The sequence below is a fragment of the Pleurodeles waltl genome, chromosome 8 (genome assembly GCF_031143425.1).
Source record: "Pleurodeles waltl isolate 20211129_DDA chromosome 8, aPleWal1.hap1.20221129, whole genome shotgun sequence".
In the NCBI taxonomy this organism is placed as follows: Eukaryota; Metazoa; Chordata; class Amphibia; order Caudata; family Salamandridae; genus Pleurodeles; species Pleurodeles waltl.
Genome location: NC_090447.1, coordinates 1,132,220,513 through 1,132,243,257, shown reverse-complemented (window position 1 = coordinate 1,132,243,257; position 22,745 = coordinate 1,132,220,513). Strand labels below are relative to the sequence as shown.

Below are 22,745 nucleotides of genomic sequence, written 5' to 3'. Positions count from 1 at the left end.
TGGTATGGAAAAAAATGACAAACTGCAGTGTTTCCTTTTACGCTTCCAGTACGCAGCAAGATTTTTGTACAGTTCACTTTGCAAAATCATCTCTAATTTTGCAGTCATAGAAAGAAATGTAAAACTCAACCCCACTTTTGAAAGAGCCAATAGCAATTTGTCAGAAGCCCTAGCCTGACTTTTGATCTTGATCTTTGAAGTACAGTAAATGTGCTATGGTAAAACAACATTTAACGGGCTCTTTATTGCTCATTCGTCTTCTGAACTCCAGCACAGGTCACAGGCCTGGTGATTGATTAACTTGTATTGGCAGAAAGAAGTAGGATCAGTCATGTGTAGGAACCCATTTCAAAGAAATATGGTGCATAAACTAGCATACAAGGAAAATAGCTAAAAACACAAGCAGCCTCAAAGAGTGCCATGCGAAAAAGGGAAAAAAGGGATTCCCAGAAAGCAAGCACTCGTGGAAGAAGACAGGGAGCCAGTCAGAAGTAGTAAAGAGGGACAGAGACATTCTAGACGGCCTAAAACAAATAAAAGCCAGCGAAAGAATGCAGGTAGATGTGAGTATTAAACGCAAATTGAATGCATTCCTAGGTAAGCTCTCAGCATATCCCAAATATATCTTTCAGCTGTACCGTTTCGTATGCTTTGACCTAAAAAGCACGTCCTGGGTCCCTTAATGAGGCGTGCATAGGAATCCGGAATGGTGTTCGAGTAGTGTTGTGCACACAGAAACTCTACATAAAATACAAAATGATAACATCTTTAAAATAAAAAAGACATTTCCTTTGATGCAGTGCAGAGAATTCCCCAAAAATCAAAAGAATGTTATTGCAGCACTAAAAAAATAAAGTCTTATTTTATAATGACAAACTGGATTCGGTGTATGTAAGGATGAGTGAGGGGTAATTGCCTAATGTGCCAATAGTTACAGCAAAGTCAAGAAATCCAAAAACTTATGCTACAAGAAACTCTTCCAAGATCATTTTTAGAATCTTAAAAAGGATACAAACATGACTCTTTACATCGTTACGAAGTCCTTTTCGAACAAATTCATATGCTTCTTCTTTCTTCCCCAAGCAATTCAATGTCAATCCCTTCATAGCCAAGGTCTCTGTACAGAAATTTTCAAAGGTACAAAATCTGTTAACCCAATACAATAAGTCCAATATGGAGAGGTGAAATAAATATTTTATAGTCCTACGTTAGCAAAGACGTTGTCCTAATAGCCAACTAGCTGAACAAAATATTTCCCTGTTGTTATCAGTGTACTACAATAAATGGAATTTTCTTAATAAAATGGTTTAGTAGTTGTCATAATTCCTAGACAAACATTAATGTTTTGCATTTTCCAAGCACAGTTGTATGATATATATATATATATATATATATATATATATATGTATATGAAGTTCTTCCTATTATCAAGCTCTTTTGTAAACAAATAGGATTGAACCGAGAGAAAAAAATGCAACAAACAAAGAATGTGAATATGAAAACCTAATCATTAATGCCCCTGACCATTTCTCCACCCTCAGCCCTCAGTTGGCGGTGGGAGTCATGGTTGGGGAAATTACGACAACGAATGGATCGCCACAGATGGACTGGTGTGCTCGCTTGGAACAACCAATCTACAAGGTGAGGGGGGTGTCCACAGAAAAACAATAAAATCTGGGGCAAATGGTGAGAACATCAAGGACTGAGTGGGGAACCATGATTCTATGACTTCGTGTGTTGCTGATTAAATGATGCTTAGTATTTTATGCCTTGAGTTGACAGCACGTGACTTGTGCTGTTCAGACTGAAAATCAATAAGATGTGACTATTAACCTCTTAGGTGCGGGCGTCGGCCACTGTCCGACGCCCACACACCCTCCCTGGTGCGGGTCACGACCAGTGGCCGACACCAGGAAGGGCATTAATAAATCCTCGGGTGCGTCGCACCCGAGGATTTTTTTATTTTTTTTTTACTCCCCCCGGGAGACACAGAAGCTACCGTGTCTCCCCCCGCCCCCCACCCGCCCCTTTGTTGCAAAGGTGTTTTCCCCATGAAAGCAGGAAGCAGCCTTGCGGCCGCTTCCTGCTTTCATGGGGAAAACGGCCTTTTACACGTTCGGGAAGGCCTCGTAAGAAAGGGGAGAGTCTCCCCTTTCTTACGAGGCCTTCCTGAAAGTGTTTCCTGGCCCCCGGTCGGGGGCCAGGAAACACTTTCAGGTTTCCTGGCTCCCCCGATCGCAGCACTGCTGCGATCGGGGGGGCCAGGAAACATTTTGAAAAGGCCTCGTAAGAAAGGGGAGACTCTCCCCTTTCTTACGAGGCCTTCTGAAACTGTTTCTGGCCCCCGATCGCAGCACAGCTGCGATCGGGGGCCAGGAAATCCCACTAGACACCAGGGATTTCACTTTTGGGGGGCGCCCCCCCCCCCCGGAAAAAGGTAGGTGACCCCTGGGGGGGGCGGGGGGTTCCCTGGGGGCCATATCTATATATATATATATATCTATGTAGATAGATATATCTAGGTACATGGATATATCTATAGATATATCTATGTAGATATATATATATATATATATATATATATATATATATATATATATATATAGGTAGATCTGTATCAAAGAGATTTATAAAGCGCGCTACTCACCTGTGAGGGTCTCAAGGCGCTGGGGGGGGGGGGGGGGGGGGGGGGGGACAGGGGGGGAGGGAAAGGGGCTAGGATGTTCACTGTTCAAAAAGCCAGGTTTTGAGGCCCTTCCTGAAAAGAAGTAGGTTTTGGGTCTTGCGAATGTGGGTTGTGAGTGCGTTCCAGGTTTTGGGTGCAATGTAGGAGAAGGATCTGCCCCCGGTGGTGGTGTGTTTGATGCGGGGGACAGAGGCGAGAGAGAGGTCAGCTGAGCGGACGTTTCGTGTGGGGGTGTGGAAGGTGACTCTCGTTGAGGTAGGCAGGGCCTGTGTTGTGGAGTGATTTGTGTGCGAGGATGAGGATCTTGAAGGTGATCCTTTTGTCAATGGGGAGCCAGTGGAGGGATTTGAGGTGTGGAGAGATGTGTTCGTGTCGGCGGAGGTCGAGGATGAGTCGTGCTGCTGAGTTCTGGATGCGTGTAGTTTGCACTTGAGTTTTAGAGTGGTGCCGGCGTAGAGGGCGTTTCTGTAATCAAGCCTGCTGCTGATGAGTGCGTGAGTGACAGTTTTTCTGGTCTCTGTGGGGATCCATTTGAATGTTTTTCAGTATACGGAGTTTGTTGAAGCATGAGGAGGTAAGAGCGTTGATTTGTTGGGTCATAGAGAGGGAGGAGTCTAGGATGATGCTGAGGTTGCGTGCGTAGTTGGCGGGGGTGGGTGCAGGGCCTAGCGTGGTGGGCCACCATGGGGGGTCCCAGGTGTTTTTGTGTGGGCCAAAGAGGATTATTTCGGTTTTGCTTGAGTTGAGTTTCAGGTGGTTGGCTGTCATATATACATCACTTTTGTCAATATGTGTGTGGTTTCCCTGGGGGGAAAAGGGTCCGACTTGTCTAGTGGCAGTTTTAGTGCCATAAAGAAGCGCAGAAGGTTTATATGCCTACTGCAAAGAGTCATCTGTATTTTATGTAAATAGCTGAGTACATTAGTAAAGTCTATGGAGAGATGAAGGGCACTTTTGCTGGGTGGTAAGGAGGGAATCCGAGGAGGAGGGAGTGGGAGCACCAATAATGATTGTTGGACTGGGCGCAGACTCTGGGAGTGATTTTTCAGTCAGAGGAGTCCCATTCGAAAACTCCTCTTCCAGTACATTATGAGGGAGGTGATGAGGACAGTCCTGCTGTCCCTTCGCAAGCTGTTCGTGCAACTGGGTAATAGTGGGTTAGGCCAACCCAGAGAGCAGGTGAATGCGGCGGCAAGCAGAGAGAGAGTGCTCTCTTGGGAGCTCACCAATTTAGTTCAGCCCCAAATTCCACCACCCAAATCATATTGTGGAGACATCAAAATTGTCTATGGCAAAACAAACTGGTTTTGTAAGACAGGCACCTGTGTTTTTGGTCCTGGATTCGGCGGCCATATAGAGAAACACACTAAACCCAAAAATTTCTGGAAACTAGACATTCGGGGGAGTCCACAGAGGTGTGACTTGTGTGGATTCCCCAAAGTTTTCTTACCCAGAATACCCTGCAAAGCTGAAATGTTGAAAAAAAACTCTATTTTTCTTGCATTTCTATCACACAAACTACAGGAATATGCTGGGATCCACAACATTCCTACCACCCAGTGACTCCTCACCTGTCCTGATAAAAACACTACCCCACTTGAGTGCCTACACCTAGTGCCTGTGTCAGGAATGGATCACCCCAGGGTCAACAGCTGCCTCACGTAAGGACCAACATTGACCGTTGTGTGATCTATTCCTGTCGCAGGCACCAGGCCTAACCACACAAGTGAGGTATCATATTTATCGGGAGACTTGGGGGAACGCTGGGTGGAAGGTGTCACTGAAATGTGAGGAAAACTTGGTATTTTAGCCACATTTTGAGGTTTGCAAAGGATTCTGGGTAACAGAACCTGGTCCGAGCCCCACAAGTCACCTCATCTTGGATTCCCCTGGGTTTCTAGTTTTCAAAAATGTGCTGGTTTGCTAGGTTTCCCCAGGTGCCGGCTGAGCTAGAGGCCAAAATCCACAGGTAGGCACTGTTTTCTATGAAAAAATTTGATGTGTCCACGTTCTGTTTTGGGGCATTTCCTGTCGCGGGCGCTAGGCCTACCCACACAAGTGAGGTATCATTTTTATCGGGAGACTTAGGGGAATGCCGGGTGGAAGGAAATTTGTGGCTCCTCTCAGATTCCAGAACTTTCTGTCACCGAAATGTGAGGAAAACTTGTTTTTTTAGCCACTTTTTGAGGTTTGCAAAGGATTCTGGGTAACAGAACCTGGTCCGAGCCCCGCAAGTCACCCCTCCTTGGATTCCCCTAGGTCTCTAGTTTTCAGAAATGCACAGGTTTGGTAGGTTTCCCTAGGTGCCGGCTGAGCTAGAGGCCAAAATCTACAGGTAGGCACTTCTCAAAAAACACCTCTGTTTTCTTCCTAAAATTTGGATGTGTCCACGTTGCGCTTTGGGGCGTTTCCTGTCGCGGGCGCTAGGCCTACCCACACAAGTGAGGTATCATTTTTATCGGGAGACTTAGGGGAACGCCGGGTGGAAGGAAATTTGTGGCTCCTCTCAGATTCCAGAACTTTCGGTCACCGAAATGTGAGGAAAACTTGTTTTTTTAGCCACTTTTTGAGGTTTGCAAAGGATTCTGGGTAACAGAACCTGGTCCGAGCCCCGCAAGTCACCCCTCCATGGATTCCCCTAGGTCTCTAGTTTTCAGAAATGCACAGGTTTGGTAGGTTTCCCTATGTGCCGCCTGAGCTAGAGGCCAAAATCTACAGGTAGGCACTTCTCAAAAAACACCTCTGTTTTCTTCCAAAAATTTGGATGTGTCCACGTTGCGCTTTGGGGCGTTTCCTGTCGCGGGCGCTAGGCCTACCCACACAAGTGAGGTATAATTTTTATCGGGAGACTTGGGGGAACGCCGGGTGGAAGGAAATTTGTGGCTCCTCTCAGATTCCAGAACTTTCTGTCACCGAAATGTGAGGAAAACTTGTTGTTTTAGCCACTTTTTGAGGTTTGCAAAGGATTCTGGGTAACAGAACCTGGTCCGAGCCCCGCAAGTCACCCCTCCTTGGATTCCCCTAGGTCTCTAGTTTTCAGAAATGCACAGGTTTGGTAGGTTTCCCTATGTGCCGGCTGAGCTAGAGGCCAAAATCTACAGGTAGGCACTTTGGAAAAAACAGCTGTGTTTTCTATAAAAAAAATAGGATGTGTCCATGTTGTGTTTTGGGGCATTTCCTGTCGCGGGCACTAGGCCTACCCACACAAGTGAGGTATCATTTTTATCGGGAGACTTGGGGGAACACAGAATAGCAAAACAAGTGTTATTGCCCCTTATCTTTCTCTAAATTTTTTCCTTCCAAATATAAGAGAGTGTGTAAAAAAGACGTCTATTTGAGAAATGCCCTGCAATTCACATGCTAGTATGGGCACCTCGGAATTCAGCGATGTGCAAATAACCACTGCTCCTCAAAACCTTATCTTGATCCCATTTTGGAAATGCAAAGGTTTTCTTGATACCTCTTTTTCACTCTTCATATTTCAGCAAATGAATTGCTGTATACCCAGTATAGAATGAAAACCAACTGCAGGGTGCAGCTCATTTATTGGCTCTGGGTACCTAGGGTTCTTGATGAACCTACAAGCCCTTTATATCCCCGCAACCAGAAGAGTCCAGCAGACAAAACGGTATATTGCTTTCAGAAATCTGACATCGCAGGAAAAAGTTACAGAGTAAAACATAAAGATAAATGGCTGTTGTTTTCAGCTCAATTTCAATATTTTTTTATTTCAGCTGTTATTTTCTGTAGGAAAACCTTGTAGGATCTACACAAATGACCCCTTGCTGAATTCAGAATTTCGTCTAGTTTTCAGAAATGTTTAGCATTCCGGGATCCAGCATTGGTTTCACACCCATTCCTGTCACTAACTGGAAGGAGGCTGAAAGCACCAAATATAGTAGAAATGGGGTATGTCCCAGTAAAATGCCAAATTTGTGTTGAAAAATTTGGTTTTCTGATTCAAGTCTGCCCGTTCCTGAAAGGTGGGAAGATAGTGATTTCAGCACCAGAAACCCTTTGTTGATGGCATTTTCAGGGAAAAAACCACAAGCCTTCTTCGGCAGCCCTTTTTTCCCATTTTTTTGGAAAAAACTAAATTTTCACTGTATTTTGGCTATTTTCTTGGTCTCCTCCAGGGGAAACCACCAACTCTGGGCACCATTAGAATCCCTAGGATGTTGGAAAAAAAGGACGCAAATTTGGCGTGGTTAGCTTATGTGGACAAAAAGTTATGAAGCCCTAAGCACGAACTACCCCAAATAGCCAAAAAAGGGCTCAGCACTGGGGGGGGAAAAGGCCCAGCAGCTAAGGGGTTAAAGAAAAGTAAACAGAAGTGCCGTAAAAGAAACAAAGTTAATGTTTCCTATTCACCTGTCTCATAATATGAAATATGTTGCCAAGGTACATTTGCATGTTAGAAAACACTGTCAGATGGGACGGAGCTATCAAGGTTCAAGATGTAGCAATTCCTATCAGTTCCCAGTGCCACAGTAGTTAGCTCTACAGGCCGCAAGAGCACAGGGCTGTGGGTGGGACCAGCCTGCTGGTGTCGGCCAATGCTGCAATCACCTGCCAATCCTTGCTTCAGCCAGTGAGCAACACACTGAGATGAAACCTCAGCCTCAGCTAAGAGGGGTTAAGATTCCACTAGATTGTAACCAAACCAGGCAAAATCATATAAGATCTTAATATGCACATTGGTCGATTGCTCTCCTGTCTGGGAGGCCTTCATACCTTGCAGAAAAGGGGCGTGGTAATTCCTGCAAAAGCGTTCTGCAAAAACTGACATTTGGCAAATGCATTTCTCATCAAGTAAAATATTGTATTGTATTGTATTGTAATAGTATTTATATCGCGCTTACTACCCCTGACGAGGCGTCAAAGCGCGTTTCGGCGAATAGCACGCTACACCGGGACCCAACAAGAATTAGTGATGAATTAGTATCGGGAAATATGAGTACAGTTTTAGTATTACTATGAGTTAATTTGAGCCGCAGATATGAGAGTTTGTTAGTTAGATTGACTGGAGTAATGGAGGGGTGGAGGAGGAAAGAAATCCAGAAGTGTTAATTGGAAGTATAGCCCTCATTTACTCACCCCAAAGGCTTGGGATGAGTAAAGGGGATGGAGGAAGGAAGAGTCTGTGGAAGGGTTAGGGAGATCATAGTAGCAGGGTGAGATAAATGAGGGATAATTTAGTAGGGTTGTTTGGTAGGTCATGGTAGTAGAGTGAGGTTTGGTGAATTAGATGTGGAAGCGGAGGGAAGAGCTTAGGCAGAGTTATTTAGGAGATGAAAGTAGTAGAATGGATTTGGGATGAGTCAGAGTGGGGATGGAGGATAGTTTGATAGAGACATGACATATGATGATGGGTAGATAAGTGTGATAAGATGAGAGCGGGATTCATAGATATCTAGTATAACAACCCACCCAGTAGCCATGCAATGACCCACGAACATGCCAATATATATACATACATACACAGACACACACACACACATATGTACATACAATACATAATTAGAACCATGGGTAAATATACTTAGCCAAACATGTTTAAAGAGTGTGTGTGTATTTTATTGTTATGACATAGTAGCAATACATATTTTCTAAAGAACTATACATAACTAGAAATAGACACATAATCAGAAAAAATATTTATCAACATAGGCATATGCAGTCCATAGTTGTTTGAATATGGTGGCTATGAAGGAAAGAGCCAACTCTTGAGTAGTTTTCTGAAGACAAGAAAGTCTGTGGCTCTTATAGTTGGGGTAATGAATTCCATAGTTTGGCTGCTTGAACGGAGAATCAAATCAAATCATTAACATTTATAAAGCGCGCTACTCACCCGTGCGGGAAGGATGTACCACCTATAATCTTTTTCTTGTATGGTGGTGTTCTAAGGCGGGGTGCAATATGATGTACATACGCTTGCAGAAGGATCATGATTTTGTATACCAGCACTGACAAAAAGTGCACCAGCTCCTTATGAACAATGTGCACAGTTGGCACACATGGTTAATTTGCATTATGCTCAGCACATAAAACCAGCTATCACTTTCAATGAAACCAGAAAAGATATCCTGAATTATTTTCAATTACCTACAATAGCTAGATGTCATTATGCACAGTTATTACATCACGAGTAGGTTCTATTCTGCCAAACCGCCATATCATGGCCAGTTTTCATTAAACTCACTATGCCATTCCAGTTATCTAACAACCAATTACCACAGCATCAAGGTTTGTTTCATTTATGCTCAATAAGCATGTCCAGTTTTCATTATGTGTGGTAGCAAACCAGAACCTATCACCAACTAGGACATCACTGTCTTAGTACCAAGTCTCAGACACAACAATGCAGACCACAATAGTACACCATAATGATCCATTGTCAACAAAGAAACATAGCTCCCATCCACATAAATTTGGGACACCATTTTTCTGCAGTGAATGAAAAATAAAAGTATCTTAACTGAGCACGTGAGCCTGAAGAAGGCCTATTGGTTGGTCTTCCATAAATTCTGAAAGTGCTCATTTCATGAATGCTTAATATTTGGCTCAAAATGCCTCCTCACATTTCACTTCCTTATTTACAAAATCCCTTCAAATATCATTATATTCACTGCACTGCTTAGACACTTCAATCTAAAAGGCAACTCCACCACAAAAAGGCGTGAAAGAAATCTTCAACCATCCTAACACAGCAAACAACTAAAGAAATTCGGAACAATGACACTAAAAAGATCCACAAAACAACTTATTCTCTCTGCTATGAAGAGTATTTAGTTATGGACTAAAAGCATCTAAAAAGTCCAATGACACAGGCATCCCTTCTGGAATCAGCATCAAATCCACAAAATAAACTCAAGCCGACCTAAGAGCAATAGCCTTGCTTTAAGCACTTCTCCACCGAGTCACCACTAAGTAGACTTTCTCTTCCGAACAAATGCTATGAACTTTATAGCCAATGTGAACTCATAACTGAACTCATTGAATCTCAGTGAATCCTACATTGAGAACCAACAGACAATCAATTCCAATGAATTAGCAGAACTGGAAATCACACAGTACGTATTAGGAAGAATTCATTAAGAAAGTGCACCACAAACAGACAAGATAAGCATAGATAAATAATGCACCACCTACAAACTATGGTCCACATGAAGAAACTACCTACTACATGTCCAAATCAATTAGGACAAAAACAGAAGAAGCATCCTCTTCAAAATAATAAAATATTGTATTAAAACAACTTCGAAACCATCCAGCGCCTTCTCCAACATGCAGAGTAGGAACAAATGATTACTTGGCGCTTCTGGGCTTGAGGACAGGAAGCCAGGTAGAGGAAATTAGAAATAACAATAACACCAAGCAGAGTGACAGTAGCTACAAACAATTTTATACATACACAAAGGTAACACTGATAACACATAAATCATACTTCCTCAACCGCCTTCAAGAACACTTCTTATGAAGACAACAGTTTATTTTTTGACCATGAAAATCCATCTTCAAACTGATCTACACAAAACTTTCAACAAAGAAAAGATGACCCTTTCTCAATATATCTATCAAACACTAACTGTTACCATTACGAAAATAAGCACCTAAGGTCAGCACACTCGGCTTGTAGGCATAAAGGTGCCTTTACATGGCCACTGCATGGTGACACAAATGTGCAAACCTTGTCCAGAGTAACACAGTTGGATATCTGGTATCCTGATTTTTTTCCTTTTGTCCTAGCACATGGCCTAGGCAATCTTGTAAGGTGTGAGACCTCAAGCCTGGCTCTCTGGTCTGAAGAAGGGCAACAAGCGTACCTTGGAGCTGACATAAGACTAATGTCAGTGTCCTCTGGCCTATACATCAAGCAGTGGTGATAGTATACCATAAGCTTTCAAACTGAGATTCATAGAAGAGTGTGGTGCCTATCGTCCTTGTTTGAGTAAAATTCTGCTTGAATGTAGTGTCTAGAACCTGCAATGACATCCGGAGAAAATGGGTGTGTATTGTCTGTGTGTATGTTAGATAGCTTCTGGTACAATGCAGCACAAGATGTATGTTGTGGCTTAGCCCCCACAGACATGGAAGGTTATGTATAACATTCCTGGGCTGCAGAGAAAAAGCCCCACACATCGAAGAGTGGGAGGATGGAGACAAGGCTTCTTTAAAAACGAAGCAGGAGCCATTGATAGAGGGTCTGCAGATTATCTCTCTCAGAGCACTGCTACAAGGCTTGATAACGGGGGGTGATATGATGAGTAGTGAGTAAGCAGATTCGTTGTATGTGTGAAGGGAGTCTTTTAGGAGAGCCTACCATTTTATCTTTGTCAACAGCCCTTTTGGGAGCAGCGCTTGGGTAACCAGGTGCCGAACTTCACATTAGATTGTGGTGCTGTTGTGGGTGCTAAAGATAACCATCACAACCTGCAGATAAAAGCATCACCAGAATCAAAAACTCCATCTGGTCCAAAAGAGGTTGAGTTGCCCAATACCTGTTATTTGACAGTGGAATCCAGATCCTATGCCTGGAAAACAACTATACAATCAGGACCAAACAGGGGGCATGGCTTGGACAGACAAAATGGCAACAGTGTCTCAAGCCAGCTGCCGTAGCCCCCACAAGAATCCTCTGCCATCCTGCCCAACAGCAAGCATCCTCACTTCTCCCACTATGATGGGTGGGGGGAAGCCGCTTGGGTACAAATTGGCCTGGTGAGAAAGAGGATGCATGCCCCCAAGCCAAACTGAAGAGCCTGCCACAAGCAAGATGGTGACCGCTCCCTGAGCCCAAGCTGAGGTGCGGAGACTAAACAGCCTGGGGACACTCCACGCTCCCCCTTGCGGTGAGTGACACCGGCAGCCGCATCAGCGCCTGTGCTGCTTGGAGAGGGGGATGCTGTGAGCATTTGGGCATGCTATGAGCATTGTGGAGCGACTCTCTCCTGACTCCCAGCACCAGGAAATGGGAGCCTGAAACCACTGGTCTTCTGCAAAGGACATAAAGGTCGCCTGATGTACAGATCTGAAGCTGTATAGCTACTGGAGGCTGAGGCGAGTGCTGCCACCTCTCAGACTCAAGATAGTATCCACCCCTCACCCCCTGTGGTCGCTGGACCCCACAAGGCCCTTACTGCACCTCAGAAAGCCTCACCGGGATGTCGACTGTAGCCACTGCTTCCCTGGGCAGTGATGGAGGACCACCCCCACTGAGGAGGGGGGAGGGGGCAACTGGTGTCGGTCTTCAGCAGACCCAGTTTGGAGTGGTGAACATGGGACCTGTTTTGAGTGGTGAAAAAAGACTGCAGTGAGGCTTAGGCACCACCCCACCTCCTGCTTTCCTCCACAGTTGGGGGTCCTTGGTCTGGTGGTTGGGATTGAAGCGGGGACTTCCACTCCCAGGGATTGTGTAACATCATCCCTCCCCATACACCCCCAGATGCATTTAAGACTGGGTTGAGGGAGCATCCCACCCAACGAGATTCACTGTGCCAGACTGCACCGGGTCTGTCCTGGTGACTCCTGTACTCTATCGGAGTCCCGCCTCTCGGGGGCAGGGCTGCAGAGGTGGGGGGGTGGGCTCCATTGGAAATGCGTCAGGATCTGAGCTGCCTCCTCCTTTCGTGCCCGACTTGGTCAACAGAAGGACTCCAGACGAGGCTGGCTGCTCATGCTGCCCCACTGGGGTAAGCAGGCCACTGGGAGAGCACTCACCCATTCCTGAAGACATTGGAAGCTGTGCGTTTGGAGATCGAGCAGGACCGACAGAACAATTTACAGCTTGTTGGCTTCTCAGAAGGAGTGGAGACATCAGGCATCGATGGACTACTGAAGCACAGGCTGCTGCCCTGGATCTCCCCAGAGAAACTTGCTTGGTTCTTCGTGGTGGAGAGGGTGCATTGATCTCTGGCCCGCCAGCCCCCTTCAAGGGCCACCCCCATCCCTACATAACCGTATCCTCAACCATAGGGACCAAGACATCATTCTCCATGAGGACAGGCTACACCAAGACCTGTCCCTTTCAAAACATAAAGATCATGATCTTCCCTGACTACACCCGCACAGTCAAGCACCGTAGACGCTCCTTTGAAGAAGTCAAGCAAAAGCTTTGAGTGCTCAACTTACAAGATATATTCCTCTTTACAGCCAGACTAAACGGGTCGTTTAATTACTCAACCAATTTTCTGACACTTCAGAACAGGCCTGGGAGTGGGCGATCGAACAATGTGAACTCAGAAGTCCTGGCGGACAAGAAAGAGACAACCCATGGATTGGAGGAGGGGGCATGTTCTCTTCCAAACCTTCCTGGAGAAACAGAACATACTCTCGTAAGGCTCACCCTGGCCTGCGGAGGAGGCCAACCTTGCCGAACCAAAATCACAGTACTATTGGGACTGGCAACTCCAACCCAGAGGACCCGCTTTCGGACACCCCAGAACTGTTCTGCTCCCGAGATGGGGATGCAGATGCACTCACTTGATACCTTGAGCCCTACTTGCAGCAGGACATTGCCTCTCTGTGACGCATACCTTTTTATACTCTGTGGAGACAGAGGGTGTTGGGGGGGAGATTCTCTTTGTTTGACCACCTGGGGAAAATATGTTAAGATTGCTGTCAGGCACTGTAAACTTTATGTTTGGGAGGTAAGAGCCTCTAGACGCCAATAGGCCCTATTTGACTGTTACAATGTTTGGGTTGGGGCACATATGCTTCAGGGTTGAAAGTGTGGAAAGGGAAGCAGTTGGGGGAGTTGTGTTGTTTTGTTTGCTTAGGTTTACACACACACACACACACACACGCACAAACACAGCCCGGCACCTCATTTTACACATTCATACGGTGACCGCCTTCTGCTGGACATCCTGGTGTCTAGATAGGGTTGGCACACTGGCCCTCTCCCCATTGAAGATGGTTAAGGTTTTGTCATGGAACATTATCGCATCAAAAGATCGGCCGTTTTGCAAAACGTGAAACATTTCTAACCAGAGATGGTTATACTGCAGGAAACACACCAGCTGGGCACGCAATGCTCCTTTCTTGGTCGCCTTGGCTATGACCATGCGTTTCATGCTGGATTTGCACAAGGTTCCCGGGGAGTATCTATTTGTTACATGCAAATGGAAATTCCCAAAACACCCCCTCACTGGTGGAATGGAGGAAAAGGGTGCCCATGAAGAGCGGTCGAATTTATGCAGCACAGGTGTGCCCACACAAACATGACAACATTTAGTGCAAGTGGTGGGACTACCAGAGACTGGATGTGGGGCCTTAATGTATGTATACTGGTGTTGTGCCTAATGTGCAGCCGCCTGGAACTAATCATACTGTGCGTTAATAATGTTGCTAAAATCAATAAAAATATTAATAAAAAAAAGCAGAACACAAACTTTCCTACTGGGTTCCAGTTTTCTCACTTAACAAGGGATGATGCAGTTTGCAGAGTAACAATGTCTTGTACAGCAAGTCTCCCAAAAGTGAGGGGCATCACCTAAAGCCTGTGATACTTCTGAGAGAGATGTGGCCAGCTGAGAGAGAAGAAGAAGCATGCATCTCCTACAAGGAACAAATTCAGAGAATGGAAGTTGCTGCCACAATTAAAAGTGATCCTGCACTTGCGTTTTAGTTAAATCTAACTTGTTTCTGTGTAGAACCATATACCTTTCTTATTTATGTGTGAAGCATTAAAGTATTTCACTGTCTCACAAAAAAAAAAGATCTGGGCTGGACAGTAATTATTGTGTCTGTTGCATATCTGTTGTGTTCCGAGACCTGTGTGCCACACTCCCTCAAAGAAGGACCTTGGACTGCTCATCACGCTATCACTGAGGGTCACGTGGTGAAAGGATGTACTTGGTGTTCAGTTTGCAGATCATAGTAGGTCAGGGCCTTGGGTGCAAGACCACATGATTGTGGGTCTTTAACCCTTGTATGCCCTGGGACCTCGATATGGGTTCTGGTAGCCATCATTCCATGCATTTGAATCTATAATGCAGAAAGTGACTAGAGGAGCCAAAATGTCGGCCGGGACGGGAGCCTAAAATCTGAGCTCCAGCCCGTGCCCACACAATACCATCCTGTAGACGCTCCCGGACCGCTGCGGGGGGTGCAGGCGTGAGGGGGGCCGGCGCGGACAACCGGCGACCCCGGGACCTGAACACGCTCGCCTGCGAGACGAGCTGAGGTGCGGCCCGAGTGAGGCTGACGGCCGAGTCCGCACGGCATGCTCTGAGCGGCACGGACTCCGGCAGAATCTTTACCAGGGTGGGGGGCGAAGCTGTGGAGGAGACTGCAGCGGACGCGGACCCGCACGAGGGCCGCCCCTCCCCCGCTGGAGCAAAAGTTGCCGCGTTGAGGGTGATGTGGAGCGCTTTGGAGCCCTGCCCAGGATCACGGCGAATGGAGCTGTGAGGTCGGTGATCCCCCGGGGCGGAAGCGGTGAGGCGAGGCCGCCGAGGGATACTCCCGGCCGGCCCCCCTCCCCCCCCTGGCAGGGGCGAAGGTAACAGCGGAGGCCGCTTGCGCGAGGGGGGGGCAGGCCTTGTGGAACGCAAGCTGTACCGGGCCACTCCCCCCCGGCCTCGGTTGCTCTGGTGATTGTTTCGTCTCCCCCCGTGTGCTGTCCGTAGGGGGGGGGGGCGCGGAGTGAAGCGGCGCGGGGAGAGAGGGGCAGGCCCGGGGCCCCTGGGTGGATCGGAGCAACCACCCTATAAACTGCCAGCAGCTGCAGAATATAAAGCCTAATGGAGCACAGTATCTCCTTCTAGAAGACTGGAACCATTATTCAGCAGAGGGACAGGGCACCCAGCACAAGGATTGTGCAACACTTCAAATAGCAGCTCCCCCATATGGGGATCAAAGTGGGACCACGGCCCCGTAGGGATTAACAAGACCCGCCGGCCCGCGAGTATTATAAGCATGGGGCGCCTGCAGATCATGTGGAGCCGCGGCCACCTCTCGCTCCCCTGATCGGTGAGAGCGGCGGACCGGGCTGGCTGTGGCGCAAGGGGAGGCTCGACTGGCTGCCCACAAAGGCTACACTTGAGTTCCGCACTGCTCAACAGGTGCACAGTTACACTGTCCTGCTCACTGCGAGCAGCCCACCCGCCGCACATCATGGCTGCAAGAAACAAATCCACGAAAAACCAGGACCGTCTCACACAGGGGCAGTCAACAAGTGACCAGCAGTTAGCACCAACTCTACAAGCACTGGAAACCACTCTGCAAGCCCTCTCCACCCAGTTCGAAAAAGTATTGCAATCAATTATGGACACTAAAACTTCCTTGGAGAACAGGATTGACTCAGTGTCACAAGACCTAAACTTGCTAAGAGTGGATCATCGTAATTTAGCGGAGAGGGTGAAGTCAGCGGAGGCGGAGCTAAAAGAACTGAATCCTTCTGTCTTGGCTAATCAAAAACAAATACGGCGGCTGGATGCAGAGGTAAAAACACTTTGCCGCCGCGTCGAAGAGGCAGAAGGCAGATCCCGGAGAAACAATGTACGCTTTCTAGGATTCCCTGAAAAGTTAGCAGAGCAGAGTACAGAAATATTCCTGGAGCAATGGCTGATCAAGGAAGTGCTAAATGGGACCCCGTCTAAATTCTTTTTTGTGGAAAGAGTACACAGGATACCGGGGGAGACCCCAGGCTCCGGGCCAGCCACCAAGACCTCTGATAGCGAGATTCTTCAACTATAGGGACCGCGATCTTATCTTGCAGCAATTCCGCAGCAAAGGCCCATTCGACACGAAGACTCAGAAATCAACGCTTACCCAGGCTTCACGCAGGAAGTGCAAAGACAGCGCAACTCATTTGTGAGGGTCAAACAACGCCTCCGTGAGCACAACATTAAATATGCACTACTGTTTCCTGCAAAGCTAAGGGTAATATCGGATGAGCGCACCCATGTATTCACCTCCCCAGAGGATGCTTGGACGTGGCTGCATGCTAAGGGTCTGGCGCGATCCCAATCCGGAGCGGAGGAGAGAGAGGAATGGCTGACCGCTCTACTGCGGAAGCGCTCCAAGAAAAGGCCCAAAGGCCAGCCCACTGAGGAACAGGCAGCAGAGGAAAGGGCAAAAGCCCTGAAAGACACCCCCCTGCACATGCAAAATACCTTTGCGGCTCTGAGGGAGATCCCAGCGGACAGCCCAGACTCAGACTCGATCAGCTCGGCATCCATGCTTACAGAATCACCTACAGGGCCGAAACTCACACCTCGAGCTGCGGATGAACTGTAGATGAGGGTTGCCGCCCGCTTTCCTCCCCACCCCCTTGCCCCCCTCCTCCCCTCTCCACCCCCCAAGTCGCGGGGAACGACAACTTGGCTAGGAGGTCCGTGCCGACTCCACGCTTACCTGCACGCTGAAGAATGCTGCCAACGACCTTGAGTAACTCTGACTATTCCATCGATGGTATTGCTTAATGCCGGTGGGTGGGGGGGGGGTGGGAGGCCTGGGAGTGCCTAGTTACACAGGCAGTCTACGGCTGCGGAAAGATGTGGGCCCCACACACAAGCCACATCTGGTCCCTAACATGGCTGCCCCACAGGTACTCGAGTGGACACAAAGTTTGTTGTGTGTTAGTGGGATTAGTAGTTTGTTATTAGTCAATAGTTTGGTATTGGGTGTGGGTAGTGGGAACAACAGTTAAGTTGAACTCAAAAGGTCAATACAAAATACAGGTAATACTGCTAGCGCTGACACATCGGAGGGCACACTTACTTGAGCTGGAGGGGACCCGCACGGATACAGTTAACAACGCAATGAGGCGGGTAGGTGCTATATATACAATGTGAAATGGCGCTAAGTGCAAACCTCTCTGTGCATCAATATGATATAATTACGTGGAACGTAAGAGGCCTGGGGGCTCCAAGCAAAAGACACCGGGTATACGATCGCCTCAGACGACAGGACGCACACATAGTTATCCTGCAGGAGACACACTGCCTGGAATCTGACCTACGGGAACTACGAGAAAGATGGGGTGGACAGGTGGTGGGTACAACGTTCTCGGCATACGCCAGGGGTGTGCTGATTTGGATAGCTGGCGGGGTCCCCTTTGTCATAACCCATCATACGATCGATAAAGGGGGCAGATATGTGTTATTAGAGGGGTACCTAGACGGGAGGCAGCTGTCAATAATCGGCGTCTACGCCCCTAATAGTGCTATAGTCGAATTTCTGGGCACACTCACCCCAGCATTATTAGTGAACCCCGAAGTCCCAGCTATTTGGGGAGGCGATTTTAATAGTATCCCAAATGCAGAATTAGACAGGTCCAACATTACCTCAAAAGTAATACCAAATAGAACAGCTAGAAGCCCCCTGCTCGGCTGGGCGGCAGATATGAGCATATTCGACTTATGGCGCACGAAATATCCCCAACCGAGGGAATATTCATTCAACTTAATACCCCATAAGGTATACACAAGAATAGATATAATGTGGGGGACCAAGGATATTTGCGCCCTGATAAACAAGTCAGAATACTTGGCCAAAACATTATCCGATCATTCTCCACTAAGAATAACTCTGAACTGGGGCAGGAGACGCTCACAGATCCCCACCTGGCGAATGCAAGGGGAGGCCCTCCAGGATCAAGCGTTCAGAGAAAGACTAAATGCAGCGGTGAAGCAGTACTGGGAAATAAATAAGGAATCTACCAGCTCCAGAGCACTGGAATAGGAGGCACACAAGGTCGTAGTTAGAGGGTATTGCATCTCAACAAGCTGGGGAGTCAGGCGCACGCTGCACGCAGAAATAAACAAACTAGAGAAGGAATTGGGAGAACTGGAAAAAGCGGTGGCAAATAAAGTGGTCCCTTACACAACACTAACAGAGGCACGAACAAAATATAATGAAGCAGACTTTCGCCTCCGAAAGCACGACCATAAATACCGCTTAATGCGCTTGCACACGGAGGGCGACAGGTCTGGTAGGATGCTGGCGTGGCTTCTCCGCGAGAACCGGCAGCATTCCCCTATCGGGTCTATAAAGGGGCACGCAGGCAAAATGTTCACCACGCAGGAAGAAATTAACGGGGCATTCAGAGAATACTACACAAATTTATACACCAAACGCACAATATGCACCCCTCTGCAACTGCGGTCTTTTCTGGAGGGCTCCCCAATGGCAAAAATATCGCTGACGGATAGGCAGCTTCTAGAGGCTCCACTAACACTGGAAGAAATAGACAGAGCAGTGTTGCAGATGCCCAGGAATAAAGCCCCAGGTACAGACGGACTTGCAATAGAATACTACTCCACATACTCGACACACTTGAAGGTACACTTGCTGAAAGTGTTTTAGGAGGCATGGGCCAATAAAACTCTACCTCCTACATTAAGAGAGGCAATGGTGGTGGTCCTCCCCAAACAAAGGCGCGACCCCACCCATGTTAAATCCTACAGGCCATTATCTCTCCTGAACTTAGACTGCAAAATATTAGGCAAGATCCTGGCCAACAGGCTTGCCCCCCTAATGCAAACTGTGATACACGAAGACCAAAACGGCTTCATCCCAAAACGTAACACCTTCTTAAATATCTGCAGGCTTCTAGGAGTACTGGGGGACACTCCCCCAGAGGCTTACAATGAGATGGTATTGTCGTTAGATATCGAGAAGGCATTTGACACCCTGGAGTGGGACTTTCTGTTTGCCACAATGCAGGGCATGGGAATAGGGCCTAATTGTATACAGTGGGTACAGACACTGTACACCAAACCACAAGCCAGGGTAAAAACAGGCGGGGTCATATCAGATAGATTCCCATTCACAAGAGGCACCAGACCGGGCTGTCCCTTATCCCTCCTGTTGTTCGCCATAGCAATGGAGCCGCTGGCCAACCGAATACGTGCTACACAGGCAAGATGGGGGGTGATCAGGAGTGGGCTACACCACAGCATATCGCTGTACCCAGATGATGCGCTAATATACGTGCGAAACGGGCCGGAGACAATTCCTTTAGTGATGTCACTACTAACTAAGTACTAACTAAGTACGGGGACTTATCGGGGTTAGTGGTGAACTGGGACAAATCATGTATATTTCCGTTAACTAAATGGTCCCCATCAAGACAAGAGAATGCCCCAGCAGGCCGTCTGAAATGGTGCTTTGACACATTCAAATACCTGGGGGTGCATATATACCACAAAAACGAAGACCTTAGAGACGGGAATTTAGGGAGAGCACTAGCCTCGATGAAGGGATCGCTAAGATTCTGGACCAAACTTCCACTGTCGCCCTTGGGCAGGGTGGCGGTGGCAAATATGCTGCTGCTGCCTAGGCTACTATATTATTTTGCGGCGCTGCCTCTCTGGGTCCCCAGGAGTTTCTTCAAGGATCTGAATGCAGTCTTACTGCAACTAATATGGGGCGGCGGCAGGACAAGGGTTGCACTCACCACCCTGCAGCGCCCGCTTGCTGCGGGCGGGCTGGGAGCCCCCAACTTCAAACTTTATTATGCAGCTGCACAACTACAGTGGATACTGAACTGGTTGCACAGGCCAGCACAGGCGAGTCCAAATGGCTTCTGGCGCGGCTCAATGGGGCACCACTGATCAGATGGTTAAAGAATAAAACACCAAGGGGGGTACCCGGTAAACCACTAATGAAGGTAGCGCAATCGTGCTGGCAAACATACATACAAAAGGGACATAAAAGATTTCCATACTCGCCACTCCTAACATTAGGATCGATCCCGGGCTGTGCTAACACGGTGGGCTTACATTCACTCAAGACTTGGACCGAGGCCGGAATAATAATGGTTGGGGACTGCTTCGAAGAAGGGAAATTGATGACATTTGAAGCTATTCAAGCCCTCACAGCAGTGAACCCCGGGCAATTTCTGTCCTATTATGCAATAAGCCACCTGATCCAAAAGACGTGGGCAGCGGGGGATAGGGAACCTGAGTGTTCTCCCACATTACATGACATGCTGCATTTTGACAACCAAACAAAAATAGTGACAAATTTGTACAAAACTCTGAACAAACCTTCTGAGCTCAACCTAGAGAGAACGAGGGACAGGTGGAATGCAGTCCTCACTGACCGGATTCCGCAAACGGAGTGGCTGAAGGCCCTCTACCACATCAGGGGGGTGTCCAGGAACCCCAGGTTCTGCTACACACAATTCAATTACACGCACCAAACATACCTATCTCCAGCTAGAATACGTTGCATGTTCCCCGGGTCGACGCCTGCCTGCCTGCCCGCGGTGTGGTGCTTCAGAAGCGCACTTCTATCATATGGTTTGGGAATGCGCTCATATACATAGGGAATGGAGAGGATTGACAGAGGTGGTAGCGGAATTAACAGGCCTGACACTCGCAGCAAACCCCAAATCTTGCCTGCTAGGGTTGAGAGTCAGAGAAAAGAAACAAAGACACCTACATAAGTTTGTAGACCTAGCATTCGTGTTGTACAAAAGACTGATTGCAATGAACTGGAAGGCGTCCAGGGCCCCTGATCTGAAAGCCTGGCACTCCCTCACACTGTGCTGGACTAGGACAGAGGCTGTGGTACTGAGCAAACTTGCACGCGCGGGACAACACCACACGGGAAAGGAAACCTGGGAAACACTGATTACCCGACGAGAGGCCAAAAACAATGAGAGCCCGCCTTGAAGCAGGTGGAGATCACGGGAGAGTACAGACTCGGCAAGTACTCATTTAGCGCCAGCTCACCCAACTCAAACCCGCAATACAACTCACGGGAGGACTGGAAGCCCACATCCTCTCCCTAGAGACCGGCATTGTTCACAGTTGGTGCCCGGGGAGGAACACACACACAAACAACATGCGCACAACGCACACTATCAAGCCACACCGAACAATCAGAAATAAAACGTGGCTCCTCTCCTCTCAGCATAATTAATAAGTAACATCATTGGGCAACATCACTCAGGTACCCCGAGACTGGATCACTGGGCGCCACAGGGAACGCCCCTTCAAAGAAGCACGGCAGTTAAATAGATATACTGTAGCAATATTTGACCTAAGTTTTGTTATGAGTATGGTGGGGGGTTTTAGTTTGTTTATTTTGTTGTATATGTATTTTCTGTTTTATTACTATTGATCCTGCTGTTCCTCCCTCTCCTTTGCTGCTGGCGAGGAAGTAGAGTTGCAATGAACCCGTACAATCCTACCAATGTAAACATTCAAAATTTAATAAACATATTTAAAAATAAAATGCAGAAAGTGACTATAACTGCTTCATCTGGAACATGTTTTCAATGGAATGATTGAAAGATTAACAATCTATGCTGTTGTAATGAATGTATAGATCTCATTAGCATGGCCGGCATCTAGCTAAAAGAACCTCAACTGATGCAGTGGATGCTCACCCGAGGCAGCACACACACAGGTGCAGGGGTGTGGAATTTAATAAAATATCTACTGGTCCTTGGGACAGGTTGCTTCATAACAACTTGTCCTGTAAAAATATCTACTTGTTCCTTTGGTGCCATGTAGTGTGGTAACAAATAATGTCAGTGACCTTATTAAGTAAGAGCTCTGGTAATAGCCTCTCTAATTCTGCTAGGGCTAATACTATAGTAGGGCTTGAATACTAGCAATTTCAAGCCCTGCTATAGCAATTTCCTTATTTGCCACCTTTCTGCAGATCTACACACTGGGGCTGGAGGAAGTACTAAGCAATAGTTCCAGCGCTGGAATGCTTTTGAGTCTGTGCAATCCTGGTAAAATGCATTTAATAACGATTTCCCCAGCTCTTTTCCTTGCTTGCGCTTATATTCAGTTCACAAATATTTTCTACGAGTTTGATTCCCTGGTCTACATCTGTAAATACTTGTGAATTCATAAAAGCCACTAATGCAAAGACATATACCATGGGTGCACTGTTGTGACTTTCTTTAAGAATTGGACCCACAATTAGGTGTGGTGTTAACCAAGTTTTGTTCAGAGCTAGGAACTACTGTGGCAATGTGTGCTTTTTGAGACAAAATTATTGTTTTTGTTGCTTTTTGCCAATGTTTGTTTGGTAGCTATCAGAACAATAAAGTGTTTCAAAAGCCATGCCAAAACAAGACACACAG

General features: G+C 47.2%; 1 protein-coding gene across 4 annotated transcripts in view; it reads right to left on the bottom strand.

Annotated features, from left to right (window-relative positions):
* NAA16 (N-alpha-acetyltransferase 16, NatA auxiliary subunit) overlaps positions 1-22,745 on the bottom strand; it is a 476,406-nt gene that overhangs the window by 413,001 nt on the left and 40,660 nt on the right. For all 4 annotated transcript variants that reach the window (XM_069205334.1, XM_069205337.1, XM_069205335.1 and 1 more), the window contains exon 3: positions 1,013-1,117. In XM_069205334.1, coding sequence (XP_069061435.1) covers positions 1,013-1,117 — 105 coding nt within the window. The remainder of the gene's footprint in view (positions 1-1,012; positions 1,118-22,745) is intronic.